Here is a 17,725-nt window from a genome sequence, read left to right on the forward strand (position 1 = left end):
AGAAAACAGCTGACTAGATTCGAAACCAAGTCTTCCTTCATGCAGTTAAGCACCGTGGTGTGAAAATGCCACATCCACTGAGCTACACAAAATGTTCCTCTAGTCGGCGACTAGATTCAAACACCTTTTGTCGTGCAGTCAAGCACCGTAGAATGTAAACGCCACTTCTACTGAATCACCCCATTTCTCTAAACATCCATGCCCACAGCAGGATTCGAACCTGCATCCTTTTTGCTGGAGAGCAGATACGCTAATCACTGGCTGGCTGAATTTTATAGAAAGGTTTTTTTTTTTCCCACTTAGTTATAAAGTAAATTATACTTACCAAGGAATTATATTCTTGCTTAATCCTGTACCCAAGTGGAAGAAACAAATTTGAATGTGAAATGTCCTTCACAACTCTTGTATGCAGAGAGTGTTGACTTAATATCAATTGGCTTAGTATCCCATAATGAAAAGCACACTTCCTCTCAGACATGTATACTGCTTTGAATTGCAGGTTGGGTTATTTATTGAGATCTCATCAGTGGGAGCCAGATTCAAAACCAGACTATGTGGTTGAAAGAATGATACCACTGTACATGAAGTATCTTCACAACTAGATACAAACTTTGTTGCTTAAACTTGGGTAAAGGATTAAATAGGAATATAATTTTTTGGCAAACAATTTGATTTAGAAAGGAATTACTTAACTAAAAAAAAAAAAGCAAGACTTCATTCATAATAAGCCAGAGTCCAGCATTCTTAAAATTCAAAATTGCTGACAGGCCCAATTTTGAAAACTATTATTAGCTGAATTTAATTTTTACTTTAGAGGATATGTTTATGATTATGTTTGGAGAGAGTTAAGGTAAATTTAAGAATTAAATTAATCATGTAATGACCTAGTGGTAGGCAAAGAATAATCACCTCCTATGAATTTGTTAAGAAAAATGAAATCCATCAATATTATTTTTTGAATTATTATACATACTTGGACTAAATATTATCAGTGAAATTTGAAAAAAATTATATCAATAAAAAAAAAAAATAAGAAAATTTAGAAGTTTGCCACTCTCCATAAAATCTGAACAGCCCTGCTTTATATGTCTCTCCCCATCAAAAAAAAAGTCTGGATCCACCACAGAATAGTCCATAAATCGATAAATGAATTTCACTGACTGGTGTGAGACAAACATTATGCTTACTGGAAATCTGCAGTGGGATTGAAAAAGTTTTGTTCCTACAGCAAAATGTACAAAACATCTAATCCTTAGGCCCAAGCCATGGTATAATGTGTTAGTACTACAACTTCTGTGGGTGGAATTCACACAAAGAAGTTAATCCCTAAAGTAATTATTAAAAATTACTAACTGTTATAATAATGGAATTAACTCACATAAATTATTCTTTATGCTTAGCCAGGCCCAGATGTGGAGATACCAGGCAGAAGCAATAGCAAGGTCATCTCCACCTTCTGGGTCTGGCTCCCACTGAAGAGACCTCAATAAAGGTCAAAACTAGTCTGGCTAGTGGTCCTTCCCTTAATGCATAACATTATACATATCCGCAAGATCTGTTTTGCATTATGGGAGATACTGAGAAAGGAGTGATGTAAGCTTGCTCCACCTTTGCAACGAGTTGCCCGGTGTTGTACCTTACCCCAGTCCTGACGATACTTTCAGACGCAAACTTTATTTGCTCACACTTGGATAAAGGATTAAACTAACTTTATTATAGTCTAACCACGTTAAAAAATAAACTTTCAACATCTTTCTCTAAATCCAGAGTAATTTAATAAAAAAGGTGGCACACCTTTTGGCAACTCCTATAGATGGAGATGACCTTGCTATTGCTTCTGCCTGGTATCTCCACATTTGGGCCTGGCTCCCACTGAAGAGACCTGTTTTCAGCGGCCCCGAGAGAAAGCTCCATGCTCCAGTCCTGCTTCAAACCTGTTCCAGCAGATTCCAGCAACAGTTTAGGAGAACCGAAAAGAGAGCTCCAATTGAAGTCCTGCTACCAACAGGGTCCTGGTAAGATTCCTTTGTTCTTTTTTGTGAGTTTTTTAGGCCTATACATAGAATCCTGCTATTTTACAGGAATAGACTATCCTTGGAAAGTCTTCTTCCTTTCTTTCGTTAAATAATGTCTTCGGTTTTACCGAGGGTAAGAACCCTCGGGTTCGAAATAGATACTGGTATTCACCAGAGGACGTTTGCGAGGGCTATTATTGACTGCGTCAGGGCAGACAATATTTCCAGATACATAGAATCCCGCTATTTTATAGGAATAGACTATCCTTGGAAAGTCTTCTTCCTTTCTTTCGTTAAATAATGTCTTCGGTTTTACCGAGGGTAAGTACCCTCGGGTTCGAAATAGATACTGGTATTCACCAGAGGACGTTTGCGAGGGCTATTATTGACTGCGTCAGGGCAGACAATATTTCTGGTTTCATCCCTTATGGGGAGGGGAAGGTTTCAAGTTGTATGCAAAAACACTGCAACTAGAGAAAAACTTCTGAAAGGAGTCGAGTGCGAGGCATAAATTTTTCAACCTTTTGTGGTAGGAAGCTTTGCGAAAAGAGTAAGAATAGATCGTTTCCCGCTTGAATACCTAGAAGAAGAAACTGACATCATAACTAAAGTCCTCGAAATGGGGAGCCGTGCGGGATATCGAAATTGGCACGGACACTGAGATCCCACAATGGAAATCTGGTGAAGTCACCTTTTCCATCATGATGAAGGCAGAAATTCTGAATTTCGTCAAGATAGGATCAGCCAGGGTAATGGTGAGTTACCCGGGAGTAAAGAGGCAATGCTTTAGATGCGGCGCCCTCACTCATCTAGGGGCCCAGTGCCCAAAGTTAAAATGCAAGAACTGCCTAACAGCAGGCCATACAGTAACACAGTGCCAGTCAGCATGCCTAAAATGTGGCACTAACGGCCATAAGATGGACACCTGTCCAGACAGAAACCTGGCCGAAAAATTGGGAGGCAGTATTATGCCCAACACGGAAGCAACAGCCAAAAATATCATTGGCACAGAACTGAATATGTTCCCTACCCTGAAGGCCGCGCATGAGAGAACAACAAAGAATCATGCCGCCACGTCTGAAACACTGTCGAATACACCAATAGAGAAACCTACAACCAGGAAAGATAAAAGGCAGAAAGAACCAGCCACCGAGCAAACCGCCACTACAAATGTAGCAACCGAAAATAACCAGCAGCACCAACAAAAAGGAACTATCACTGCAGTCACAATAGACGAGGACACAGAGGCAGTAGATATGGAAATCAACAATGAAGAAACTACACAAAAGAGGCCAGCCAGCCCTGAAGAAGTAAATATAAAAAAACCGAAACCAGCTGAAGTTGGAAAAATAAAGTCAACTTCAGAACCCACAAAGTTCCCTCACGCAAAGGCCAATGCACCTATATTGCATCTCTTAAAAGACTTCTCCGAGGAAAAGATGATACTATGAACAGCAATAGAAACATTCAGAGACATTCAACTGATACTCACAGGACAAAACGGGCCAAGCATCGTCAGTGCAGAATGGAACGATGTGTTTGTCGATAATATAGATGAAATCACTCCTGAAGAGATCAATGATTTTATCGATGCAGAGGACGACGTGGAACTAGCACTGCACAGAGGCCTCTACATGCTAAACCACGTCTGTGGAGACAAATTAGCAGATCTCATCATGAAAACCCACAACAATAGACAGCAGGAGGATTTAAACCTCGCCTAACAAGTCAGTCGACTCCTAGTATCGATCTACCAGGAAAAAAAAAAAACTTTTCCTTTAAGTTTTGTTTCTGTTTAAATTTTGTCCACACAGGAGGGGAGTATCCTGAGAACCTGGGCTGTGAAGGCTTACACCAAAGCGGTGCAGCTTCTTGTGCGCTGCATCATCCAGGCCAGGCTCTTTCCCCACTCTCCTCAGTTTAAATTGGTCTTTCATGTCACCCAGTTGTTGTTGTTGTTTTTCGTTTTGTCTTTGCTATTAGTGATATGTAACTTCTTGTGTCCTTTCTCAGTTCTTCTTTTTAAGTGTCCTCTTTCATTTGTTTTTCACTCCTTTTGCCGGCAGACATCTGAAGAGATGACTGGCCGTCGAGAGCTGAAAAGAACGGATGGAGGGAGGAAATGTCAGAGATCTGCTTGGCGATGACTCTTGAGTGTGGCCAAGTAGATCGACTGAGGCCTCTTTTAACTACCTACTACTATCAACTCTATCTTTTCTACTCCTCTCTTACTATCAAAGCTGGCTCTCAGCACAACTTTTTGACTCTAAAGAGGCCAATGATGATGAGATATGAACTCCCATTCTACCTCAATAAAGGTCGAAACTAGTCTGGCTAGTGGCCCTTCCCTTAATGCATAACATTATACATATCTGCAAGGAGATGTGTTTTGCATTATGGGAGATACTGAGATAGGAGTGATGTAAGCTTTCTCCACCTTTGCAATGAGTTGCCTGGTGTTGTACTACCTTACCACTCCTGAAGATACTTTCAGGTGCAAACTTTGTTTGCTCACACTTGGATAAAGGATTAAACTAAATTCATTATAGTCTAACCAAGTAAAAAATAAACTTTAAACATCTTTCTCTAAATCCAGAGTAATTTAATAAAAAAAAAAAGGTGGCACACCTTTTGGCAACTCCTATAGGTGGAGATGACCTTGCTATTGGTTCTGCCTGGTATCTCCACATCTGGGCCTGTTTGTTTGCTCACACTTGGATAAAGGACTAAACTAAATTTATTAAAGTTCAAATACTTGATGTAGGAAGCATACTGACCAAGTACTCATAACAATCTCAACTAAGCAAAAATCTACCCTGGCTCACCACTCTTAAACAACTTTCAGGGGTGACTCCTTGTTCTTTTCCATCCAGTGATGCATTGGAAAAATTCCTTCAGCATCTAATCTATAAAACCCTTTTATATTACCTTATGTTTCTATTATATCACCTTTTTTCCATCTGTCAGCTAAACTTTGTAATGCACACTTTTATCAGTCTATCCTCGGGGGGGGAGCACTTACAAACTAATCATCTTCACTCACCTGCAGATCCTCTCATCACTACCTCACACCCAAGAAAATTAAGAGACCAAATCAATATAGTATAGACGTAGAGGTGTAAAAGCCTTATAAAGTGGGACACCCATATCCTTACTTGTCAGTGATTTTCTACAAATAGCTCAAAGTGATTTTTTGAGCTATTTTGCACACTTTTTGCAAATTCCAAGCTTCATCATCTGATTCCATTGTAAAATCTCTCATGATATGTGATTACAAAACTTATGTTCGTTTTTACATGTTTTTTTGTTTAGGAGAATGTACTCAAGAGTAATGTTAATTTTTTTGACTGAAATAATCTTTTCTGTAATAATATTGTATTGAACCTTTATAAGAATAATGTGGCACATGGCATTATCATGTTAAATCAGTAAGTCTAATGCTAAGATTAGTGAAGAATACTGAGAATTGCTATAGATAGAAATTTCCAAAGACCCACATCATGAATGACATCATCATGTCCAAAGGTCAATATGCGACCATAGTTGCCATGGATAGAGAATTTCAAAGATGCGCAAAAAATGACGTCAGCATGTCTGAAGGTAAATTTGTGACCAATTTCGAGAGATGCACAAGGAAGGTCCGGGCATATATAAGGCAATTCGTCGGGAAGGATTTTTGTTTGAGGATTTTCTAAGCTTTCTCTTACCTGAGTCCCCATCACGCAAGAATTGTTGGAAATCTAAAGAGAAGTGTCGAGGATTCCGAGTCTACTACCTGGGTACATCACCACAATGCAAGAATTATTGTGTTGTTAGTTTCGAAGGGGAAAAGCTGTACATCGCCACCATGTCAAGGGTCCTACAGGGCAAGACATAGTCAACAACTTGGACAAGGAAGAAATTTAGCAGGGAAAACAGGAACGAGGCAAGCAGAAAGAAAGACAAGAAGACTTACATGTAAACAAAAAAGTTAATGTGAAAGACAGTATGCTGAACAAGAATTGTAAATAGTTATTATTATTATTATTATAATTATTATTCAGGCCTCCATGGAGTCAAAAGACTCATCGTGGGAGGTCCTAAGAAACACAGAGTCTATCAAGACTCATCGAGGGGAGGTCCACCCCCCCACCCCAATAAGAAACACAAAGTCTATCATACCACTCCTTGAACTCATTGACTGTTCTCACTCTCACCACTCCATCAGGCAATGCATTCCATGGTTCAATCACCCACCATGCAAAGTAACCACTCCTCACCCTCTTTCTCACGGTTTCCTTTCATAACTTCCAGGGATGGCCTTTTGTCATCACTCCTTCCCACTGTTCAACCAAGCGAAAGAACTCCTCAATGTTAACCTTGTAACCACCTCTCAACAGGTTAAAAGTCTCAATCATATCACCTCTCCTTCTTCTATCCACCAAACTCTGCAGTCCACATTCCCTCAGCCGATCCTCATAACTATCATTGTACAGTCCTGAAACCATCTTTGTTATCCACCTTTGTACCCTTTCCACAGTTAATTTATCCCCTTCAAATCCTGGGAACCAAATCTGAGAATAACAGTCCAAGTGTGGTATGATCAGGGTCTTATACAACGGAATGATAACTGTTTTATCTCTGCAGGTCAGTGTCCTCATTATTGCAGCGTTACCTTCACTACCTCTGTGTTACCTTCACTACCTTTCCAATATGTCCCTTAAATTTCAGGTTTCTATCAATCATCAACCCCAGATCTCTCGTCTCCCCTACTTCCTCCAGTTTAACTCCTCCCATAGAGTATGCAGTGTCCCATCAATGTTTCCCAAACCTCAAGACCTTACATTTTGCTGAATTAAACCGATACCCCCCATTCATTTGTCCATCTATCTAGCTTATTTAAATACTCTTGCAGGGCTGCTGCATCTGCACTATTATAATAATCCTTTCCAGCTTCGCATCATCTGCAAATAACTGAATATCTCCTTGCAATCCACTGACAATGTCATTGATATAAAGGTTAAACAATATAGGTCCCAGTACTGAGCCCTGTTGGACTCCACTTGTAATCCTCTGCTTCCTTGAAACTACCCCACCATACACAACTCTCTGATAACTATCGGACAGCCAATCCTGAATCCAGTTGACCAATCTGACATCCAGACCCATGTGCTGCAACTTAAATATCAGCTTATCATGTGGCATCCTGTCAAATGCCTTCACTAAGTCTAAGAAAACGGCAGCATATGCCTTTCCCTCATCTAATGCTGTTGTTACTTTATCATAAAAGGCTACCATATTGCTAAAACAAGAGTGCCCCTTCACAAATCCATGTTGACTCTCACAGATAACATTACCGTCATCTGCCCAATGTTGTATATGATCCCTCACTACTTTGTCCAAGATCTTACTAACTACTGATGACACACAAACTGGTCTATAATTAGACACTTCCAGTCTGCTACCGCCCTTGTAATAGTGAACAAGAATGTATGTCAAGTGGTTATGTTTATGAGATAATGTATATTAATGTTGAATTAGGCTTAAACAAGGTATGCCTTATATTCAGTTGATGTTATGCGAGATTGTGAATTAGATTAGAAAGGATTGAGAGTAGCAAGAGAATTGTAATGACATTATATATTTGACAGTATATATATTTGTGAAAGTGAATCATTCCATAAATATTTTCCCTTTTGACTTAATTAAATGAATTGTAAACAACATGGACTGACTCTGTCAATGCATTATCCTAAAAAATTCAAACCTGCATAAGATAGCAGTTTATATGAATTATATTTAAGCCACAACTAGTTTAAGGTATGAATAATATAAGTGAGGAATATAAACGATATCTGCTTTGTCTTTGATTTAAGATCTTATCCCCTTCTTTAAGATCTTATAATCTTACACTCAATATATAGTCTAATTGGCGCAGTTGTAAAACAAATAAATTTGTTAGACTATAGAGTGAGAAATAAGATACAGTAGAAATAGAACGCAGTCTTAATTATAACACCATCACTGATTACTTCATCAATAATCACTTTGTAGTGATTACTCCCTACAAAGTTCTGGGAAGTGATTGCCATTATAAGTTATACAAGTCATTTAATTTTGAATTATAGAATCTGTCTATTTGGTTCCTTTGAATTCTCCTGTTAACTCAGCTGTGACTGAGAGATGAGATTGTAAGCACATGCTACATGAAATAATGTCGTGTGATTCATGTTTTGAATGTAGTTAACTGTTCTTCTCTTTCAAAATCTATTGAGTTTTAAATTCTGGTTTTCTGGATATGTATTGATGTAATAAATATATAATAATTTGCACATTAATGATGCTGAGGATAGCCTATGGGTGATATCCAACTATTTGCTGACAATGATAAGTGATAAAAGCTGAGAGAAAGAGGAATTATGGTGAATGGGAAAGAACTAAATCACCTATGATTTGCTGATAACAATGTTCTTTTTGGAAAACTCTATGGAAGAGCTTCAACAAATAATGATTGAATTGATCATTAGTTGAAGTAAAGTAAAACGAAAGGATTAAATATAAACAAAGACAAAACAAAAATAATGTATAATAAATACACTACCAAAAAGCCAGTACAAATGGAACACCACCAGGAAATTGATATGTTAACCTCTTATATTTACTATGACAAAAGATCACAGTATAGGGTGACATTAAACAAGAAATTATACATAGCATTGAACTTGGTTGGATAGCCTTTGGAAAAACACTGTGAAGCACTCAAAAGAAACAACCCAACCTGCCTTAAAAGAAAAAATATTCAACAGTTGTATACTTCTGTTCAATCATATGGAAGTGAAATGTGGAGTGATTAAAAAATTCACCAAGTTGAGGATTACCGAGAGGAAAATGGAAAAATCATTACTTGATATTACTGTTCTGATAGAAAGCACAATACTTGGGTCAGAACTCAGACTAGGGTGAGAGACATAACCAGCCATTAAAAGATCCAAATGGCAATGAGCATGTCACATTATTGCAAGATGTCACACTCAAAAATGGGACAAAGCTGATATCAGAATGGTACCCTAGAGATTGAAAGAGAAGGCTGGAACACAGCAGCACAGAAAGGCTCTAGATAGGAATGAATGGAGGACTTTGGGGGGGGGGGGGACTTAGTCCAACAGTGGACAGAAAATGGCTGATGATATGTTGGGTTATCACCTCTGCTCTTTGCCATCTATATCACTGACATCTCATACACACAGTTGCCACCACAACAGCTCTACACGTGAACGATACTGCAATAATGGTATGCTACCTCAGACCTCAATTAGCAACTGGAAAACTGCAATCTCTGAACTAAAATAGTGGTTCAAAAAGTGGTGACTGAATACTAAAACAGAAAAGAGAACTGTAGTGCTATTCACAAAAAGATGATTATCACCAGTGGAGGAAGTGATAATGGTTGACACTCCCATTTCATGGCAACTAGTAGCCAAATACTCAGGGGTATAACTATGAGGGTTGTTTGAAAAGTTTGGTAAAAAAATAAGTTAAACACATTTTTTTTGGAAAAAAATCACTTTTATTTCTCAACATAGTCTCTTGAGGTCTACACATTTGGTAGAGTGAGTTTCCAATTTTTTCATCCCATCTGAAAAGTAGGATTTGTCAAATTGTGCAAAATAGTCATTGACAGCCTTGATGACATCCTTGTTCTAAGAAAAATTTTTTCTCACCGAGCCAAATTTTTAAGTTTGTGAACAAGAAGAAGTCACACGGGACCAAGTCCAGAGAATACGATGGATGTGGAACCAATTCGAACCTCAATTCATGCAATTTTGCCATTGCAACGGCCTATGTATGAGATGGTGCATTGTCTTGATGAAAGAGCACTTTTTTTTGTTTTTTTTTTTCTTTCTTAAAAAAGGCCAATCTTGGCTGTTTTTTCTCCAGTTCTTCTTTTAAACAGTCAAACAATGATGCATAATAGACTCCTGTTATTGTCTTACCCCTTTCCAAATAGTCTATCATGATAATTCCTTGGGAATCGCAAAAACAGTGGCCATCATCTTCCCAGCTGACAAAACGGTGTCAGCTGGGAAGTGTCAGCTTGTGATTAAACATCACCAAATACTGTTGAAATGTTTTTTTGCATGCATTTTTGATTGATAGTCAACAATCGCAACACCCATTGTGCGCACAGCTTTTTCATGTGTAATTTTTCATGCAGGATATCATACACCCATTCAGTTGAGATGCTTACAATCTCACACACTTTCATTCAGCAGTCTTCCATAACGATACCATGGATTTTGTCCATCATTTCCTTTGTAGTTGACCTCAGTTGGGTGTCCAGAGCATGCTTCATCTTCAATGTACTTACGATCACGTTTAAACTCATTTATCCAAAAATAAATAGTCTTTAATGCTGGTGCAGAGTCCCCATGAACTGCAGCTAACTCAGCTTTCATCTGTGCAGCCGTCCACTTCTTCAAATAAGTGTTTTATCATTGCACAAAACTCGTTTTTCTCCATTTTTATGAAAAATGTGAACACGGTCATTTTAAATGTTTGCCAAACGAGAACTACGCATCGCACATGGCTAAAATTTTTCCAGGGATCATGAAAAAGATGACGTGCCGACACTGGTATGAATGAATGAATTGTGTCGCTATCTATTGGAAATTTACCAAACTTTTCAAACAACCCTCATAGATAAAGGACTTCACTTCACAACTTATGTCGATCATGTTTTCTCAAAAGCAAATAGGGCAACAGGACAGCCATATCCATTACTAAACAGCATACCTAGCTAAACATGGAACTTAAACTACTCCTATCTAAGATGCTGATCAGACCATGACTCACTTGCCTGGAATCACACAGCAGATTCAAAACTTGAACAAATTACAGATAATCCAAAACAAATGTTTACAAATAGCATTCAGTGCAATGTGGTTTGTATAAAACAGCTTCACTGAGAAGCTACTATCTCCGAGATCAAACCTACATGAAATAGCTGCAAAATTCTTTGTAAATGTTGTCATTCACCCTAACCCATTAATCCATCAAGTGGTAGACCTACAGTGAGCATGACTCTGCAAAATACAACCATACTGAACATGTAAGCTTTTTAAACTCACTGTCACAAGCCTAACTTGGTCAAGCCAAAGGCTTAATAATCTTCAGTCCTTTGTGGTCTACAGCAAACAAATATCTCATGGCAAACATCCAAAAAACCACACTGAACAAGAAGTGCCCCCCCCCCCAACTTATCGCCATAAGCCCACTCAATGATGAACCAAGTGCTCAATAATCATCCTTAATACAACAATTTCTATGTGCATCTAATAAAGGGATAAGGGACCACAGGCCCAATGAATGCATTGTGTCAGAACAGTTATCAGTAGAAGCCAGACTCGGTATCTTTCCAAGTCTGGCTTCCACGGATGAGATCTCAATAAAAGTTGAAACAGGTATGGATAGTGGCCATTTTCCATAATGCAAGATACACATCCAAAAGGGATGTGTGTTTTGCATTGTGGGATACTGAGGCAATTGATGTAAAGTCAAGAGGTCTACATACAAGTGTAATTTCTTGGTCAGTATAATTCACATTGTAACCAAGTTCCATAATGAAACCTTGTTTATATGCTGCTGTATATAAAAAAAAGTTATAACCTTGTTTATAACCTCTAAATAGGTTGGTAAATTTATAGATTATTCAGGGAAACAATAGGAAATGAAGATTACAGTATTTGCATGTCTTTTGTATACATTTTATAACCTAAATGAAGACTACTCTCATTATACCAACACCATTCCTGTGAAATCATTATTAACAAACTAGTGAAAAATCCTGCTCAAATCTCCACAGCATCAGTGCTGTAGTCACTATAAAAAACTTTCCACCATTTCTTTGGATAATAGTTAAATACAGAGAGAATTCAACATATATACTTTTGAAACACATGGTAATAATATTAACTTTTCATAGTTTGAAATAATTTACCTTCCAGTGGTTTAACAATCTGCAACTTTTCAGGAATACTATAATGCTTAATCATACTTGAAGTCCGAGACCCACTACCACTCCATAAATCAGCATGCTGACTGTAAGAAAAAGATGTTCTACTTTCTGAAGGAGTAGTTATGCATACATTTTTAAGTCTTTTCAAGGCAATATCTAAATCAGAAGTTCCGGGAGTTCCTGGTACACCTAAACTACCTAAAGATCTTAAAAAACAAAACAAAGCATCCATTAACTATAAATGTTCCTATTATTATGCTTATCTATTTAGCATGCATTATAAAACTTAAATCCATATATAACAGAATGCTCTTTATAATTTAAGTGATACATCAATTTATCTTAATAAAAATTCTAAACTGGAAGAAAAACAGAAACATTACAAGATTACCCAAAAGAAGTGGCCAAAATAACAAAAAATAATCATTCTGATATATTTATTGTAAGCCACAGGTTTACTTAGAGAGCAGCACTGCTTCCAGCAGAAATTTAATGAAGATGTTAGTGTTGCAGGTCTTAGGCTGCAATTTCATTTGCAATACCACGTACCAGGTCATGGCCTGCTATTCTTTCTAAACATAAATATTGGAGTCTTACAGCCTCTGTGAATGTGTTAAGCTGTACACTTAAGATAGAAATTATAAACTGGATTAAGACTGGATTAGAGAGCATCATGACAATAGGTATCATGAAATTCTCCATGCCCTTATCCAGTTTTATATATCTCCCAGATTTTTGATAAAAGAGTAGTCATTTCACAATTGATATTGCATTAAGGCTTCGAAGCCATCTTTGAATAAAACATTCAAATTTAAAATGACTATGGATTTAGGCATGTCTCTGGACAAAGGAGTCAATGATTTGTTGACTGTGCTGAGCAAGACCCGATTTATGGATTTCCAATAGTGGACATAGTACTGATATTTATGAAGTCTCTTTTCATCAGAACATTTAGACATATGAGAGATGTTCATAAGGCAGTTGATGAACATCAGAGAAAGATAATGGTGAAGCTTATCTTTTGTGGATAGTAAAAATGCAGTTTGATGGGGGAAAAAAATCATAGGCATAAGGTTATATTTCTTCGGGTTTCTTCAATTGGAAATAGAGATGCAATAATCTTAACCCTATGTTCAATCATCATTTAGCATTGGAGTTACATAAAATCTAATTGCAGGATATGTATGATGTCTTGTACTGTTTGGAGATTAAACAACCAATTAATTGCACGATCATTTTAATGCATCCACTTTTTACTGCAAGTTAAAGGAGGAACAAATGAAGTGAGTTTTGTAGAGTAGAGTCTGATGATGCTTTGAATCATAAGGGACACTGAAATGTAAAACAGTGTCTTTTTGCCAATCATCAACCTGGTATGACTCGTTACAAAATGGACAGTAGTGACTGAGTATTACCAGTATAAGGATAAATCTGTGGTAGTAGGATATACTAACAACTGCTGTACTACTTAGTACACTCACAAGAGGAGTAGTCAACTTCACATCTGAATCTGGCTTAACCGTTTAAACTGGATCTGATTATAGCTTTGAGTTTGAATATGCATTATTAAACTGACTCAAAACATTATTGAATTGATAGGCCTGATAGTTACTGGACTCTATTGCTTCTGAAAGAATTGCTAAACTTAAACTGATGTGTCATTGACAATTAGCTTAAGTGGCTTCAGCTAAAGGAGTCAGATGATGGGTTACTGCCTGATACCTGTGATGAAGGGGCTCATTCTTCTCTATAAACTTAGTGACAGGGACCGGAAACACAAAGACAATGAACCTCCAACTTGTTCCTGTAAAATTCTTCAGTGAAAACAAGAAGGAAATATCTATCAAGTGAGACAGACAAGTAAAGATAACATCCATATACTTAGGATATGAGAAGAGCAAACATTTTAATGTAGGACTGTTACTAATAGTAATGTTAATAATACTCTTCTTGGATATAACTGCATTAATTCCTCAACCAGCCATGATGTCTATAGACATCAAGCTAAATCAGGGTATGATTCTGTTACACCGGTTGAATATCATGGATAAGAAGTGCAATTTGGTCTCACTATTTCATCCACCTAGCTGGTAGGGAGGTTAATGAAAAGCAAACTGCTAAAATTTAAAACTGGGATTAAAATTTTTGCTCACATATCAAGAACATCTTCAGTATGACTTTCAAATTAAAGAAGTAGAACTACAACTTTAAACAAGATGTGAATAATAATAACAATATATTGCCTACAGAACACGTGGAGAAGCATTATTTTCCATAATAGGGATAATTTCAGTCCATCACTTCTGTTCACATTCAAATGGTGTAGTAAAGTTGACCAACTTTCTTTTTATAATTATTCCATAAGATAATTACTTTTGTGAAGGAAAATAATCTTCCTCCAAAGGATTTGATGTTTGATGGAGATAGCATGTTCTGTAAGTCACAAATGTTCAGTCTCATGGAATTTATCTTAATGGAGTTGCTCATCATGACATGTTGCTACTGATCTACTAGTTTTTCCAAAATATGATAATCCACACTAATAAGGAATCTGATAGACTCCACGATGTGTCAAAAGTAGAAGTTTTTTTGTTTGCAGTACCTAAAAAAAGGCAGAAGTCTTGTTAATAAGGCAAAAGGACACCTATACACCAACAGATGTAAGCAGTTTGGCTATTCTTTCAGAGATACCTTTAACATAAGAAATGTTAAAACAATGGACGATCTCTCATGAAGCAGATGACAAGGACATGCCCAAGGTATTAATGAGTTTGTTCACTAAGAGTTGGTAAAGCCATTATTTCTAATAGTGGAAGGAGGACTTCACATAATTTATTTCCTGAGACAGCAGCACTTCAACAGAGCACAGAGTAAGCTTGATGTACCAGTCTTAATGATGCCAGACTTTTGACAAAAATAATGATGTGAAAGAGTATGATGAAGTCAGTAAGTGTTTTCTTTATAACAATGGAAAGGTGAAGGCTGCCATCTGGTTGAGAAGGAGATCTAGAAAGGCAATCTGATCTACCTCAAGAGTGAAATGAATGCAATGGTGGATTCTGCTGATCTTAGTGACAAACTCTTGAAGTTCAGTAAGGGAACCATGCCAAAGCACAAGAATATCATCCATATATCTGTACCATAAGGATGGTTTGGTAGAGATGCTGTCAATAGCATTGGTCAAATTGCTCCATGAAGTAATTGTTGGAGAATGAAGATTCCCCATTGCTGTACCCTCGCAGTTTGCTGGTAGAGCTTATTTTGGCATGTGAAGTACCCAGAATGAATAACAAAGTCAAAGAGGTGAACAATATCCACAGAAAAGTCTTGCCTGAGGAAGTCCAATGTTTCATCTACGGGAGCGTGATTGGTGAACAAAGACAATATCTAAAGTGAAACGGAGATCACTGAAAAGAAGACAAAGCTGTCAATTTTTTCTCTAAAATGAGACATGCTCCTAATAAATGAACAGGATTTTCTCATTAATGTTGAAAGTAATTTAAAAAGGTGTTTCGTGATTTTGTAGCAAGGAGAGCCATTGCAGATTAAGAGGATGTAATGGAATATTTGTGTTGTGGATCCCAGGAAGTCCATACAATTGAGGAGGATGTCTATGATAGGTTTCAAGTTCTTTTTTTTTGATTTTCTCATCTCAGGAAAAGGACATTATCAATGTGTATGTTTAAATTTTTAATTTGGCTAGGAGTAGAATCATTAGTAAGAGGGCAATATGTGGAATAATCACAGAGAATTAATGTTAGCTTTCTGTAGTATTCATTCCGATCTTGAACCATTGATCCATTTCCTTTATTGACCTTAGTAATAATAAAATTAACATTTCACCCAAGAGAGAGAGAGAGTAAAGCCTCATGGATAAGACAAATGCAGGGGAAAAAGATTGGACTTGAAAAGAATTTATGCAATTCAAAAATGAAAGTGGTCAGCTGTAAAACATTTAAAATAAACTTGATTATCGTTTAACAATGGGAGATATCAATATCGGAATGAATATTGGAATATTCATTCCAATATTCATATAATATTGGAATGAATGGTGAAGCCATATGCAATAAAAATAGATTTCTTTCCATGTATGATGACTTGAAAAAAAAAGTGTTTATAATTGTTAAGCATAAAGAATGCATTTCACTTGGGAAACAAGATACCTATGAAGTATAATACACTATATAATTAACAGAAAAACAGCATGATAATACTGGATTGTTCAGAGAAATAAAAATAGAATACAATCAATCATGAATTAGGAAAACTGAGTGAGAATACTCCAAATTGATTTAAAATTAACCAAATAAAATCAGTTAATCCCTTTTATTCTCCTACAAGGAGTAGGTCAAGGCTGTTTTAGCTCTATCTAACATTTGGAGACTGAGGGGGGGGGGGAGTTCAATCTCCACCACTAGCCAATCAGAGATAGCTGGCCCAAGACTATCACTAATCATACATGGCATTCAGTGAAGAAAGACAGCTGCCATGTGTCACCATTTTGTGGTTCCTAATCCTAACACTATCTTTACTGCCTGAAAATAGCGTGGTTCTATGGTTGATTTTCTTGAGTTTACAGGATGAAAAACCGGAGTTTTCCAGAAGAGAAAAACCTGCTTGCCTGTGCAAGAGATAGATGAACTCAGGAAATGGTAAAAAAAAAAAAAGAGGCTTAATAAAAGTTCCTTTAATCAGTGACTAGAATTGTACTTACAATACTCTTTATTTGGGCAGTCTAGCACAGTGGATGGCATACGCCACTTCCACTGAGCTACACAGGCACTTATTAACCAAATGAAAGCAAAGAAAAATCCCCAGAAATCTTTTAAACTTAGTGTTTTTGTTTACTTGGTTATAAATTAAACTTGCCAAGATATTATATTCTTGTTTAATCCTTTATCCAAGTGTAAGCAAACAAGGTTTGCATGTGAAGTATCCTCCTGACTAAGTTATTTGTGCATATACAAGAGTGGGGTGGTCTGAAAAGTTCTCAGCCTAACAAAAAAAATTATTTTTAAATTTTAAATTTAAAAATAATTTTTATTTTTCAACATAATCTCCCTTAAGATTAATGCATTTATTCCAGCAATGCTCCAGCACCATTATCCTGTCCCTGTAGTAGTTCTCAGTAAGATCTGCAAAATACCCCTATACAGCTGCAATCACCTCTTGATTCGAAGAAAAACAGCAAGGAAGAGTTAGTTTGAAGGAAGAGATAGAAGTCAGAGGGAAGTCAAATCTGGGGAACAGGGTGGATGTTCCAACAATTCATAGTGCAGATGCTTTAATTTTCCCATTGCCAAAACACCTTTGTGGGCAGTTGCAGTGTCTTGATGAAATATTTTTTCTTCTGCAAACCGGGTTCTTTTCTCACGAATTTTTCTTCTAGTCTGGTTAAAAGATCGGAATAATATTCCCTGGTTATTGTTTTACCCTTTTCAAGATAATTAATAAACAGAATGTCTTTAGCATCCAAAAACACCGATGCCATGACCTCTCCTGCTGATGGAACAGACTTTGTCTTCTTTGGCGCTGAACAACCAGCTTTTATCCACTGCTTTGAACACACAAAATCAGTTTTATTCTTGTTAAAATGCTCCAAGCACTGTTCAGAGATTTTCATGCGAGTGCATTTTTGATCTGCTGTGAACAAGCAAAGCTTTTTCATTTGCAATTTTTCATGCAAAATATATCCTACACGTTCTTTTGAAAT

General features: G+C 37.0%; 1 protein-coding gene across 2 annotated transcripts in view; it reads right to left on the reverse strand.

Moving 5' to 3' along the window:
• LOC150104987 (trafficking kinesin-binding protein 1-like) overlaps nt 1-17,725 on the reverse strand; it is a 231,964-nt gene that overhangs the window by 62,200 nt on the left and 152,039 nt on the right. For both annotated transcript variants that reach the window (XM_090396090.1, XM_090396089.1), the window contains exon 13: nt 11,992-12,215. In XM_090396090.1, coding sequence (XP_090252216.1) covers nt 11,992-12,215 — 224 coding nt within the window. The remainder of the gene's footprint in view (nt 1-11,991; nt 12,216-17,725) is intronic.

This window comes from Typopeltis vanoorti, chromosome 7 (genome assembly GCF_054136105.1).
Source record: "Typopeltis vanoorti isolate ZY-2024b chromosome 7, IOZ_Tvanoo_1.0, whole genome shotgun sequence".
NCBI lineage: Eukaryota > Metazoa > Arthropoda > Arachnida > Uropygi > Thelyphonidae > Typopeltis > Typopeltis vanoorti.